General features: G+C 46.1%; 1 protein-coding gene across 6 annotated transcripts in view; it reads right to left on the minus strand.

Annotated features, from left to right (window-relative positions):
- The window catches only part of BCAR3 (BCAR3 adaptor protein, NSP family member), an 88,736-nt gene that overhangs the window by 2,274 nt on the left and 74,222 nt on the right, over window positions 1-12,240 (minus strand). For 5 of the 6 annotated variants that reach the window (XM_075002964.1, XM_075002968.1, XM_075002965.1 and 2 more), the window contains 4 exons: window positions 10,042-10,685; window positions 4,570-4,685; window positions 2,115-2,286; window positions 950-1,061 (listed from right to left, as the gene is read on the minus strand). In XM_075002964.1, the coding sequence (XP_074859065.1) occupies window positions 950-1,061; window positions 2,115-2,286; window positions 4,570-4,685; window positions 10,042-10,685 (1,044 nt within the window). The remainder of the gene's footprint in view (window positions 1-949; window positions 1,062-2,114; window positions 2,287-4,569; window positions 4,686-10,041; window positions 10,686-12,240) is intronic. The other variant, XM_075002966.1, reaches the window with a different exon arrangement.

Below are 12,240 nucleotides of genomic sequence, written 5' to 3' on the forward strand. Positions count from 1 at the left end.
GCCGCTCAGCAGTGTTAATTTACAAGCTAATTATAGTACAGCATTCCTCCCTCAGCCAGATACAATAGGATTTGTTTTGAGTGTTTTCTCTTCCAAAATGTGCTCCATTAAGCCTTTAAATTAGCATTTCGCACTCCTCATTCCCCTGCCCCAGCTTCCATATACTAGCCTGATTAATGTAGAATCTACAGTAAAACTGCAGGGCAATAGCTTGCATCCCATCTATGTTCTCTGCTGTGGTATTAGGTATCGAAGACAAATCCCTGTATCGATCTAATGTGCACTTAAGTGGTGTGCACATGCTCACAGGCAGTCCAGATGCCGGGTAGTGTCTCTGTTATAACTTGGCCTGGTGCTTACAGTATTCACCCAAACTACAAGAGACCTGGCTTCAGCTCTTGCACTGCTCAGACGAGTGCCCTGGCCACAGAGCTATGGTGATTTGGAGGCCAGGTTCTCTCTAGAGCGCAGGATCGATTCTTTGCACAAGTAAATAGTTACTGGACCAGAAATGCAAGAGATTCTAGTGTGTGTGGCTTGGGTGTGCACCCAGGCTGTGGGAGACCAAATGCAAATTCCTGTGAATCCCCAGCAGACCATATCGCACGAGAGAGTTAGCATAGGTGGCTCTCCATGTACTGACTCTTGGGCATCCCATTTTTAGGCGCCAGTTCTCATACATTGTACATCAAACCTGGCTGCCTAAACTCACAGCTGTGAATGCCATGAAGTAGCAAGATAGTAAACTGCTGGGCCCCTTAGGGGTCTAGCCCTCCGCCAATTCAAAGCACTTGAAATAATTCCTCCTGCTCCATTTCTGTCTATGCCCATGATTATACTATGGGAGGGGGGAAGCAATTCAAAGGCTATTCAGACTGAAAATCTGTCCTTTGCAGTAAAGGTAAGGGAGGCCAGTATCACACGTCTGTTTGTAATCCCACATGCTCACCTTTTCCTTCCTGCAGAGCTTTACTGAAGGGCTTCAGCTGCTTCTCGTACAAAATGGCCATCTGGGTGTAATGGTGCCGTAAAGCAGTCCAGGTTTGGTCTAACCTTGCAATCTGTTCAGATGCAAAGGAGAGAGTCCTCTTTTAGTATTGCATCAGTTCGTATGCAAAGGAACTATGCTGCTTCTGGCAGACAAGAGAAGGTTAATCCACATCGGTCTGAATCATAATAGGACACCACCTCTCGTTTAATTCTGTGCAACAGTTTGCATCCTTCATTGGATCCAGCCATTAATAAATAATAGTACTTGGATATAACTTAATACCACTAAATACAACATCCTAGTACTTAGGCAAAATGTTTACATGTTCCCTGGGCGCAAAAAGCCGCACAATTCAATGTTCTGTTCCCAAGAAGTGGGCCTCTGTGGTCATCTAGGATGAGTATCAGAGCCCAGATAAAACTAACAAATACCTCTCACTCGAAAATTAAAGCTGTGTGTGTGTTACATCTGCCAATCTCTCCGTTCAACTACTGTGTAACCCTTCTTGTGTAGTACTAAACTTTCAACCAACATTTAGCTCATGCAATAACAGCATGTTATTCTAATATTAGCTACAGAAAGGCTCCCAACTGGCATGGCTGGAGAATTTTGTTTAGGTAAATATTACTAGCTAAACTCAGATAACATCCATTCCTTTGTTGTTTAGAGTTCACCCTTTTTTATTATTCATTGCTCAACAGTCTCTCATTATCAAAATGTTAATCTCAAAAGGTCATCTATACCCTTCAGGATCATTAAAAATTCTTTCACCAAAGAGCATAATAAAGATATATTTGAAAAAGGCAAATTTCTGTAACTCCCCCCAAAATAGTTGTTTTACAACAAATTTGTTTTTATAACAACAGCAAGACATACTGGCATTGCTTTCAAATAAATAGCCCCTTGTATAAAGCAACAGCTTTCTGCTAGTTCCAGCATTCTGGGGCATGAGCTTGTTCTATGATGAAAAGTAGTTTATGGCTAAAAATACCTTAGCTCTTATGACTACCTGGTTATGTGGGGATGCGCTTTCTACAGTGCCCATCCCTATAGTATCTAAACATTTAAAAGTATTCAAATAAATTAACAAAAATTAAACTCTTTGAATATCAGGAAGTTTTACCTGTGGCATTTCAAGTGCTTTCATGATAGCAGAAAATGCATATAAATCCCCCAGAGAGTCCTTCAGTTCTACTGCTACCTGGATAAGCCTGTTTAATGTTGCAGCCCTCTCTTCTAAGTTTCCTGTGCAGCCCAAAATATCCACAGCTATTCCGATTGCCATGGTGTTGTGTCTAAAGAGAAGCAAATCGGAGGGATCAAGAGTAAACTAGTGAAGTGATATGCTCAGATAATACATGCAATGCTTGAAAGGCCTCACTGACCCTAGGTAGGATGAAATGGCTATTGGTGACAATGCTGCTGTTATACAGGGCTCAGTGACATGCTTATAGGATGTACACCTACCAAATATTTGTGGCTGCAGGATAACAGCCTGCCTTTATGTTACTACATCAGTGATGGGGGTCTCCACTCCACACAGGGTCTGAAGTAGGTAAGGTGGCAAAGTACATCGTTTAGCCACATAGGCAGCAACTGGAGGTACAAGCAACAGCTGGAGGGAGGGGCACCAGCCACATGACTGCCTCCTTCCTGCACCATCCCTAGCCCGATAGAGGGCCGTCTCGTGTCAGGTGACCTTGTCCTGAGCCCCACCTCTTCCCACCCCATCCCTGTTCCACCCATTCTCCCAAGCCCCCTGCCCTGAACAATGCAGCCTGGGCAATTAGCAGGGGGCTTGATGGCAGCAGTAGAGGGTCAGTTCTCACCAGAGGCCGCAGGAAGTGGAGCAGCCCAGCCCCAGTGTGCTCCACTGTGCCGGTTCCAACCATACCATTCCGCTTCCTGCTGAGGGTGAGCATGGGGAAAGGTCCTGCCCCTTTCTGCAAGCCCCACCCCCAAGAGGTTGCTGGGAGCAAGGGAGCAGAGTAGACGAGTGCTGGGTCATTTCCCTTCCCACTGCCACCAGTGTGTGTGTGTGTGTGTGTGTGTGTGGGGGGGGGAGGTTCCCCACCTCTTTGAGCAAGCCCCTCCCCCAGGGGTGGCTGGGAGTCAGGTGAGCAGAGCGGGTTGGAGCCGGATTGCTCCCCTTCCCCCTGCCCGTGAGTGCAGAGTTGGGCCTGACACCTACTATCAGCACCAGGCCCTCACTAGTCCCCTGAGCTGCCTTGGCTCACATGGGCTACGTCTACACGTGCACGCTACATCAAAATAGCTTATTTCGATGTAGCGACATCGAAATAGGCTATTTCGATGAATAGCGTCTACACGTCCTCCGGGGCTGGCAACGTCGACGTTGAACGTCGACGTTGCGCAGCACCACATCGAAATAGGCGCTGCGATGGAACGTCTACATGCCAAAGTAGCACACATCGAAATAAGGGTGCCAGACACAGCTGCAGACAGGGTCACAGGGCGGACTCAACAGCAAGTCGCTCCCTTAAAGGGCCCCTCCCAGACACACTTGCACTAAACAGCACAAGATACACAGAGCCGACAACTAGTCGCAGACCCTGTGCGTGCAGCATGGATCCCCAGCTGCAGCAGCAGCAGCCAGAAGCCCTGGGCTACGAGCTGCTGCACACGGTGACCATAGAGCCCCACAGGGGCTGGAGAGAGAGTGTCTCTCAACCCCCCAGCTGATGGCCGCCATGGAGGACCCCGCTATTTCGATGTTGCAGGACGCGGATCGTCTACCCATTCCCTACTTCGACGTTGAAAGTTGAAGTAGGGCGCTATTCCCATCCCCTCATGGGGTTAGCGGCTTCGACGTCTCGCCGCCTAACATCGATCTTAACATCGAAATAGCGCCCAACACGTGTAGCCGTGACGGGCACTATTTTGAAGTTAGTGCCGCTACTTCGAAGTAGCGTGCATGTGTAGACCCAGCTATGGTGTTTGGGGGGGGGCGGGTAAGTGACCCTTCATGCCCCCTGCATTACGCGTGGCTGGAGCGGGGCTTGATGAGAAGAAGCTCAGCTGGACAGGAAGAGTGGAGGCCTGCCCAAAGCCCAGGAGCAAAGAGCAGCAAGGGGAAGCGGGCAGCAGCCACAACCTGGGAGAAGGGAGGCACGTTTGGGAAGCCTGCAGTTACTCCCTGGGGCTTGGGCGGGGGCAGTATGGGCTGGCAAAAAGTATGGGGGCAGTATGGGCTTGGGCGGGGGCAGTATGGGCTGGCAAAAGCAAAAGGGAAAGCCAGAGAGCTCTGGGGGAGAAGCAGCAAGGAACAGGACAGGGCTGGAGCAGAGGGCAGCCCTGTGGTGCCCTACCACAATCAGACCCTTCAGACCTGCTTTCTTCTCCAAGCCCCTCCAGGGAGTTGCCTGATGATCTTCAGGAGTCCTCCTAAGCACAACGCTTAGGGGCCCAGTAAATTACCTGTCAGTGGACTGTACACATGAATAGAGAAAAGTGTTTCCTGGGGCAGGAGGGTGTTTAAGACACACTAGTGCAAACACCACCTGGATTCTCCAGCCAAGGCTCACAGGAGTGAAGCACACTGCAGCACGCTGGTATACCTCTCAATTATGTCCAAGCGCAGCTGGTGTCCATAGGGCAACGTAATGAGTTCCAGACCTGAGCTCACTCCCATCTGCCTCCTCATCTCTTCAGAGACCTCCAGTATCCTAGCAACCTGTCAAGGGCAAAGGTTCACACAGGTATTGAGCCAGGAAGTTGACTTACTTAAGGAAGGAGGAGTTTGAACAACAACTGACTCACTGTACAGCTACAACGCTAATATAAAGCCCCTGGAAAATACCCCCATGCTGCATATGTCTCTCACACAAGGTTTTTTGCAGCACCTAGAAATCTGTGCCTTTAATGAATCACAGCTATGAAAACAAGTAATGATGGCAAAGAAACAAGGGCTAATTTGGTTATTTTGAAGACTAGCTCAATGACAGAAAACAAAACAGCATTATGAGGCGAGTTTGTTTCAACCAAGAGAGCCATAAGGCTTCTGTCAAACCCCCAGCAGATCTGCCAAGCACTCTACCAAGCGCATGGAGCGGGCTCACAGTTTGATGTTTGCTCTAACACTAATGCAGTGTCCCAACTACGTAACCGCTCTGCCTCACTTTCCTCAGCTGTAAAATGGATGCCGCTGTACCAGTGCCGCTGCTCCACTCCACAGGGCTGGTGTGCGGCTGAAGTAATGTACAAAAACCAGTTTCTAGATGGCAAGGACTACGTGAGCTCCGCGTCAGAGTCAGTCACACAACAAGCCCTTGACTCTCCTTCCCTTCTGCATTTACTCTTGCTAGTGAACACATGAAGATTATTTGCTACAGCTGTAGGAATTATTTATCTGTATGAATCTTACTAATGCTGATATTAGCTAATGGACTACTTATGGGCATTTTCTTCAATGTTTAGATGCTGACAATTTTCTAATCTAATCTACCCTCCCATCACCACTCCATCTAAGTGCCAGCCGCTGCTTGTGGGACTGGATTAAGGCACTCTGGACCCTCTGGCACACCATGACACTGCGTACAAGAGGCTTTGCCCCACTGGAATATACCCATCCCTTCCCAGAGAAACAGGAGTAGTGGCCCAGGGCCTTCTGGGATGGCCAGGGTTAACATGCTTGGGTGAATGGATTGGGCTTGGTGCTCATCTCCTCCTGCCATAAATATCAGAGGTAGCCGAGTCAGGCTGCGTCTTCAAAAACAACACGAAGTTCTGTGGCACCTTATAGACTAACAGATTTTGGAGCATGAGCTTTCACGGGCAAAGACCCGCTTTGTCAGATCAGTGGGCCTTTGCCCACGAAAGCTTATGCTCCAAAATATCTGCCAGTCTATAAGGTGCCACAGGACTTCCTACCACAAGTAGCATTCTAGTTGATCGGAGTTAGTGGATAGCAGGAATGCAACCCCTGTGAAACTCGAGCATTTACTGTAATGGGTTCCCTGTGCTGCTGGATTGAATAACCATTTCCAAATGGATGGCAGAGAACAGGGTTGTCATTTCATAGAATCATAGAACACTAGGACTGGAAGGGACCTCAAGAGGCCATCAAGTCCAGCCCCCTACCCCAATGGCAGGACCAAGTACTGTCTAAACCATCCCCGACAGACATCTATCTAACCTGTTCTTAAATATCTCCAGCGATGGAGTTTCCACAACCTCCCTTGGCAATTTATTCCACTGTTTGACCACCCTGATAGTTAGGAACTCTTTCCTAATGTCCAACCTAAACCTCCCTTGCTGCAGTTTAAGCACATTGCCTCTTGTTCTATCCTCAGAGGGCAAGAGGAACAAGTTTTCTCCCTCCTCCTTATGACACCCTTTTAGATACCTGAAAACCACTATCATGTCTCCCCTCAATCTTCTCTTTTCCAAACTAAACAAGCCCAGTTCTTTCTGCCTTTCTTCATAGGTCATATTCTCTAGACCTTTAATCATTCTTATTGCTCTTTTCTGGACCCTCTCTAATTCCTCCACATCTTTCTTGAACTGCGGTGCCCAGAACTGGACACAATACTCCAGCTGAGGTCTAACCAGCACAGAGCAGAGTGGGAGAATGACTTCTCGTGACTTCAGGTGTATCTAAATTAGTTGGAGGGTCACAGGAGTAGGGAGGAAAAGACAGATTGAAATCTTAGGCACTCTGAAAGAGTCACAAGTGAAGCACAATTTAGCCATCAGACAGAAGCATCTCCAGCCACATTTGTTATTAGAGTATTTTAATGCTCCACCATGGAAGCAGAGTTCTTAAGTTTCCTAGGCGAATTACAGCAGGTATGATTTCTGACTACATGAAGGTTTACCCAAGGGAATTCATTCACCACACACTTTTGCACTTTGATTGAAAGCCATTCTTCTTGTGGTGATGGTTTTAAAATTCTATTTTAAAAATCTTAATCTGCAGTAGAATCATAGAACTCTAGAACTGGAAGGGACCTCAAGAGGGCACTGAGTCCAGTCCCCTGCCCTTGTGGCAGGACCAAGCACTATTTACACCATCCCCAATAGATGTCTGTCTAACCTGCTCTTAAATACCTCCAGTGATGGAGATTCCCCAAGTTCCCTAGGAAATTTCTTCCAGTGTTTAACCACCCGACAGTTCAGAAGGTTCTCCTAATGTCCAACCTAAACCTCTCTTGCTACAGTTAAAGCCCACTGCTCCTTGTCTTATCCTCAGAGGTCAAGGAGAACAATGTTTCTCCCTCTTCCTTTTAGGTAACCCTCTTTTAAATACTTGAAAACCACTATCATTCCTCTCTCAGTCTTCTCTTTTCTGAACTAAACAAGCCCAGTTCTTTCAATCTTCCCTCATAGCTCACATTCTCTAGCCTTTTAATCATTCTTGTTCCTCTTCTCTGGACCTTCTCCAAGCAGGAGAGAAAGTACCAGATTAGATTGCATAGGGCTTTGAAAAAAAAATAAGGGCTACAGAAGTGCTGTTAGTAGAACTATGGGTTTTCCAAAGAGATTTAGAAAATAAGACCAACAAGGGTGAAAAATTGAGGGAGGCGGGGCTGGAGAGTCTTCAAATAAAGTAAAGGCTGCTATAAAAAGAGGACTGTGAACAGTTGTTCTCCATGTCCACTGAAAGTAGGGCAAGCAGCAATGGGTTTAAACTACAGTAACTGAAATTGAGATGAAGTATTATGAGAAATTGTCTAACAATTACAGTCATTAAGCTCTGGAATAAGGTTCCAGGGGAGGCTGTAGAATCTCTATCACAGGAGATTTTTAAGACCAAGGTGGACGAGCACTGTCAGGGATATTCTAGGTATAGAAGGTCCCGTTTGGTGGTTTCTTGAGGTCCCTTTTAGTCGTATATTTCTATGATTGTAAGGTAGCCAAATTCTGTCATTTCTTCTGTAAAGGGGGTGCAAAAGTAGAGCTGTTGAGGGGAGGTTCCCTGAGCCATGTGGATGAGGAACAGCTGGGGGGTCAGAATGGCTCAGGAGGGCCTAGGGGAGCATATTCAGAAGCAGCCAATGCCACTGGCTCAGACTGTGTGTGTGGGGCAGGGGGCGGAAACAACAGTGCATGATACTTCTGCATCTACTGGTGTATGCCAGCAGGTGGCTAGGGTGGGTGTGCTAGCCTGGCTACCCATGCTCTTTTGGGGCTGAGGAGCCACTACTTAGCCTACTGGCGCTGGGGGAGTACTACCACTAGCATTGTATCCTAGAAACTGGCACAGCCTGGTTCTTCCTACCTTGCAGCACAATACCCATATGAGGAAGCCTCATGTGTCATTACTCAGTACGCCTGAAACTATGGCTGCACCATTTGCTCATTTTTATGTCTGGCAGTAGTAATGTGGTCCAGTCACCAACCACACTCCGGAGTCTGGGAGAAACTATGCAGGTCTCCATGTAAGTTATTAGAAAGCACAGTGAGGCCAGGGAGGTAGGTGGGGTGGGAGAGGAGGGAGAAAAGGCCCCTGCCTCTCTTTTAAACCTCAGAATCAGAAAATAGCAGATGAGACAGATTCTGAATCTTCATGAGGCGAGAGTTACAGCAAGCCTTGGAGAGATGAGTTTGTTTTCCTCTTTCTAGATATTGGGCAGGGGGTGTACATTTCTTTAACTCAGTTGCGAACTACCACTTCTCACTGATACAGTTCCCAAATGACTGACTGAATTAACTGTCTGATTTCACCTATCTAGCCTCACGTGAGTGTGCAAATATGCCTCTACAATGCACCATCCCTTTGGCCTCTCGTGCCCATTTTAAACTAGGAAACCTTGATTACGCTTTCACAGTGACGCATGCCTGCTAGGCAGCAGCAGGGCCGGAAAGGTCTTGCTGTTGTTTCTGCAGTAGGCTTGGGTGCTACTGCTATTTAGAAGCAACAAATAACCCATTCAATCCCCAGGACTATGGAATAGATTGTACGGAAAGTTTAAGGGAATGTAGCAGAGCTGATGGCAGTAAGAAGGAAATGCTATTTGAAATGGCGCACACAGCTTGTCATTTCAATCATCCACATTGCAATTATGACGTACCCTACTCCCCTGGATTTCACTAGCCACCATGCTACCAATTTTAATGGAAATTGGGTGTCTAAATACCTCTGGGGCGCAGGAACCAGGTTCATACAGAAGGAGCGACAGACGTGCCACACTCTCTCTCAGATATTGTGTTTGTAATGGACACAGCACTCACAACCATCCACTTCAATGACTTCAAATTCAAATGGATTTCATGTTCCCTTTATTTACTGTTATCCTATTAAAAGGGCTGTTTGTACTTGAATTTCTCTTTTCTGTTTCCATGTTGCTGATTCCAAAAGCGCTGCTCAACGATTTACCTGTATAACCAACCCTGCCTCCTTGTAAAAATATCTGCATGCTTCTGATGCTTACTCAGTAGTGCAGCTAGAGGGTGCAAAGGCATACGAGAGCAGAAGCACACCAAAAGGCTCTACAGCCACCTTCAACTACCTCTCATCCCGTCAAGGCACAAAGACCCGAACAAGGGTTACAGACCAGTGTTCAGACAGGAACTGTATTCTATTCAGGCTCTTATCTAATGCCCATCACTTGGGTATCTGAGTGCATTCCAGTGACATGAGGAATGTGTGGCACTCTCTCTCTCTCTCTGATAAACTATGGATTCATTCCTTCAGAATAAATACCATTTTCCCTAATTTCAGTGTCACGATTCAGATTTTTTGCAATAAATACGTGTACAACACACAAAGAAAACATCAAATTTCTGTGGAATGGAGGGAAATCTAAAGGTAAAAAGTTAGAAAACAGCTACGAAGGATTTTTGGTCCAAATACAAATTTGCAACCATTCTTCCAAGGCTAAAAACATTTTTCCAACCTAACCCCGAATAAGTCCCTGAAAGACACACACACACACACACACACAGAGAGAGAGAGAGCCTGAGATCTCTCCTTTAATTTGTTCAAAGCTCTTTGTCTAAAACACCATAGTCTGCCAGGGTATTCAATGACCTGCAGAAAAAGTACTTCCCTTTACAATTACTAAAAGCCAAATAATTGTAAAAATTACCTTGCAGTCCATTCGAAGTATATGCTGGGCAATAATCTTTGGATTACTGTTGGTGAATAGCTCCTTAACTCTTTTTAACATCGATGTTTCAAGTGGCTTGTTCTCAGGAGGAAGAAGTATAGATTCAAAATCATTTGGTTTAAAACTAGACTCTGTCTCAAGAATGGGTGTTACAAACCCACTGCCCTCTTTAGCCATCTCAGTCTGGGTTGCTAATGGATCCATTGAGCTCTGTAAGGCATCATCCTCTTGGATCAGATGAGTGGTTTCAGAGTTCCAGAAGGAGAGCAATCCATTCTCTTTAGCTATCAGATTTTCCACATAGCTGCTCTTCTGAGCCAGAGGTTGCTGGATTTCTCCACAGTCTATGGACGTGGCAGGATTTAATTCACAGTAGTGCGCTTCTGAACTGTGCCAAGCCAAAGGAGACTGAGGTTGTCTCAGCAAGGGCATTTTGTTGGGTTTAGGTGGAGGCTTGAGACAGAGCTGACTGTCTGACCCTCTGGGAGCATCTTCTGGCATTGTGGAGGTCACCCTCCAAACTACTGTGGGGCTTAGAGTGGGTTCACTGCCAGTTCTGAACGTGGGGGAATTTGAACATGGACTTGAATCTACTTCAGGTAACTGAGATGGATGCCTCAAACCTGTAAGTAAAGAACAGAATAATTGTTATGACGCAGTAAGACCACCTGAGGCAAAAACCATGTAGCATCTTGAAATACACGTTTTTGTTGCTGTTATGTACTGGGGAAAGGGTTTCAGATTGTGTAAATCCTTCATTTTGTCAAATGCTGTTTAAAATGTATGTTTTCAGGGATGAGCTACGAAGCAAATTCCATTTATTTCCAGAGTCCCCCCAAAATCCCAAGTACAGAGAGCAACTGGGCTATAATGTCCTCCTGTGGTAACTCTGACAATAACCCCCAACCCTGCAGCACACATGGGCTGTACAGTCAGAGCTGGAAAGTCCTGATTGGAATAGGAGAGAGTTTGTAACTTGATCTGCCAGATAAAACTGGGATCTTACAGCTGCATCACATGGGGCCTATGAGTCATTTGTAAGAATGACAACTTTTGAAATTAAAGAAAAACTTCCGTAAAGTGGAGTCTGGGCATGTGGTGAGGTATGAAAAGAATGAACTTCAGGGTTCCTAATAGTGTCTCCCGAAAAGATAGTTAACTTGAACATGGGAAAAATGTGTGTACTCTGTAATATTTACACACCTAGGCCCCATCCTGCAGTTATCACACAAACAAACATCCCACTGACATCAAAAGAAGGCAGGTGGCGAGATTCTTAAGACAGAATTTCCCAAACTGAGGCCCATGGTGCTATTGCTGGGTGTGTGCAGAGAGTTGATTGATCACACCATGCAGGTTTTTACTAGTTGCTACATTGCACGAAAGATGCCCAACTATAAGGTCTCTAGAGCAGGAACTGTTTCCCATTTTCTGTCTGTATGGTGTTGAACACAAAGGGGCCATGCTCCTGGTTGCACCTTCTGGTCACCATCATAATAGAAAACACACACATCACGTGAAATATTTCCTAATTTTACTTTTCAGGGTAACTGCTCTAGTTTTACATACACTTTATTGCAATCATGAATAGTAGGAAGGCAGTTCATCCAGTCATAGATGAGAGAGAAGGCAGTTTGTTAAATTATATCAGGGAGCATGGGGGTGGGAGAGTTGCTTCTGAGAAAATTCCTCTGATAATGTGTAGTCCACACCACAGAAATGTGTGTGACTGCCCTGCCTTCAGAACTCGATTTAAAATCCACAACACACATTTTATTTTTTTTAAACAGATTTAGTGCTTTAGACTGATTCAAGAATGACATCCTTGGAAATCAAAGGCCAGAATTTAGCCACAGGATAGATCACAACCTCAGTGCTGGCTTCCTTTTTTGGCTGAAAGTGGGAGGTGCCCTTACAATTTTTCCCTCTAGGTGTAGCTTGGAGAGTGAGCAGGATAGGAGGTCAGGTAAGGTAAGTAAAATTTCTTTGTTAATTGGGCAAGTACTAGTAAGTCTTCTAACCCATGCGGTAATCCAAATGAAACTGACCACATTCTTGTAAATTTCACATTGCTGCCTCCCAGCAGACTTACATGTGGCTGGGGCCACAGCAGGATTGTGGCACAAGCAGAGAGAGGAAGAGCAAAGGGAAATAAAAGGAACGGAGCGCACAGCTGCC

The sequence above is a fragment of the Carettochelys insculpta genome, chromosome 9, assembly GCF_033958435.1.
Source record: "Carettochelys insculpta isolate YL-2023 chromosome 9, ASM3395843v1, whole genome shotgun sequence".
NCBI lineage: Eukaryota > Metazoa > Chordata > Testudines > Carettochelyidae > Carettochelys > Carettochelys insculpta.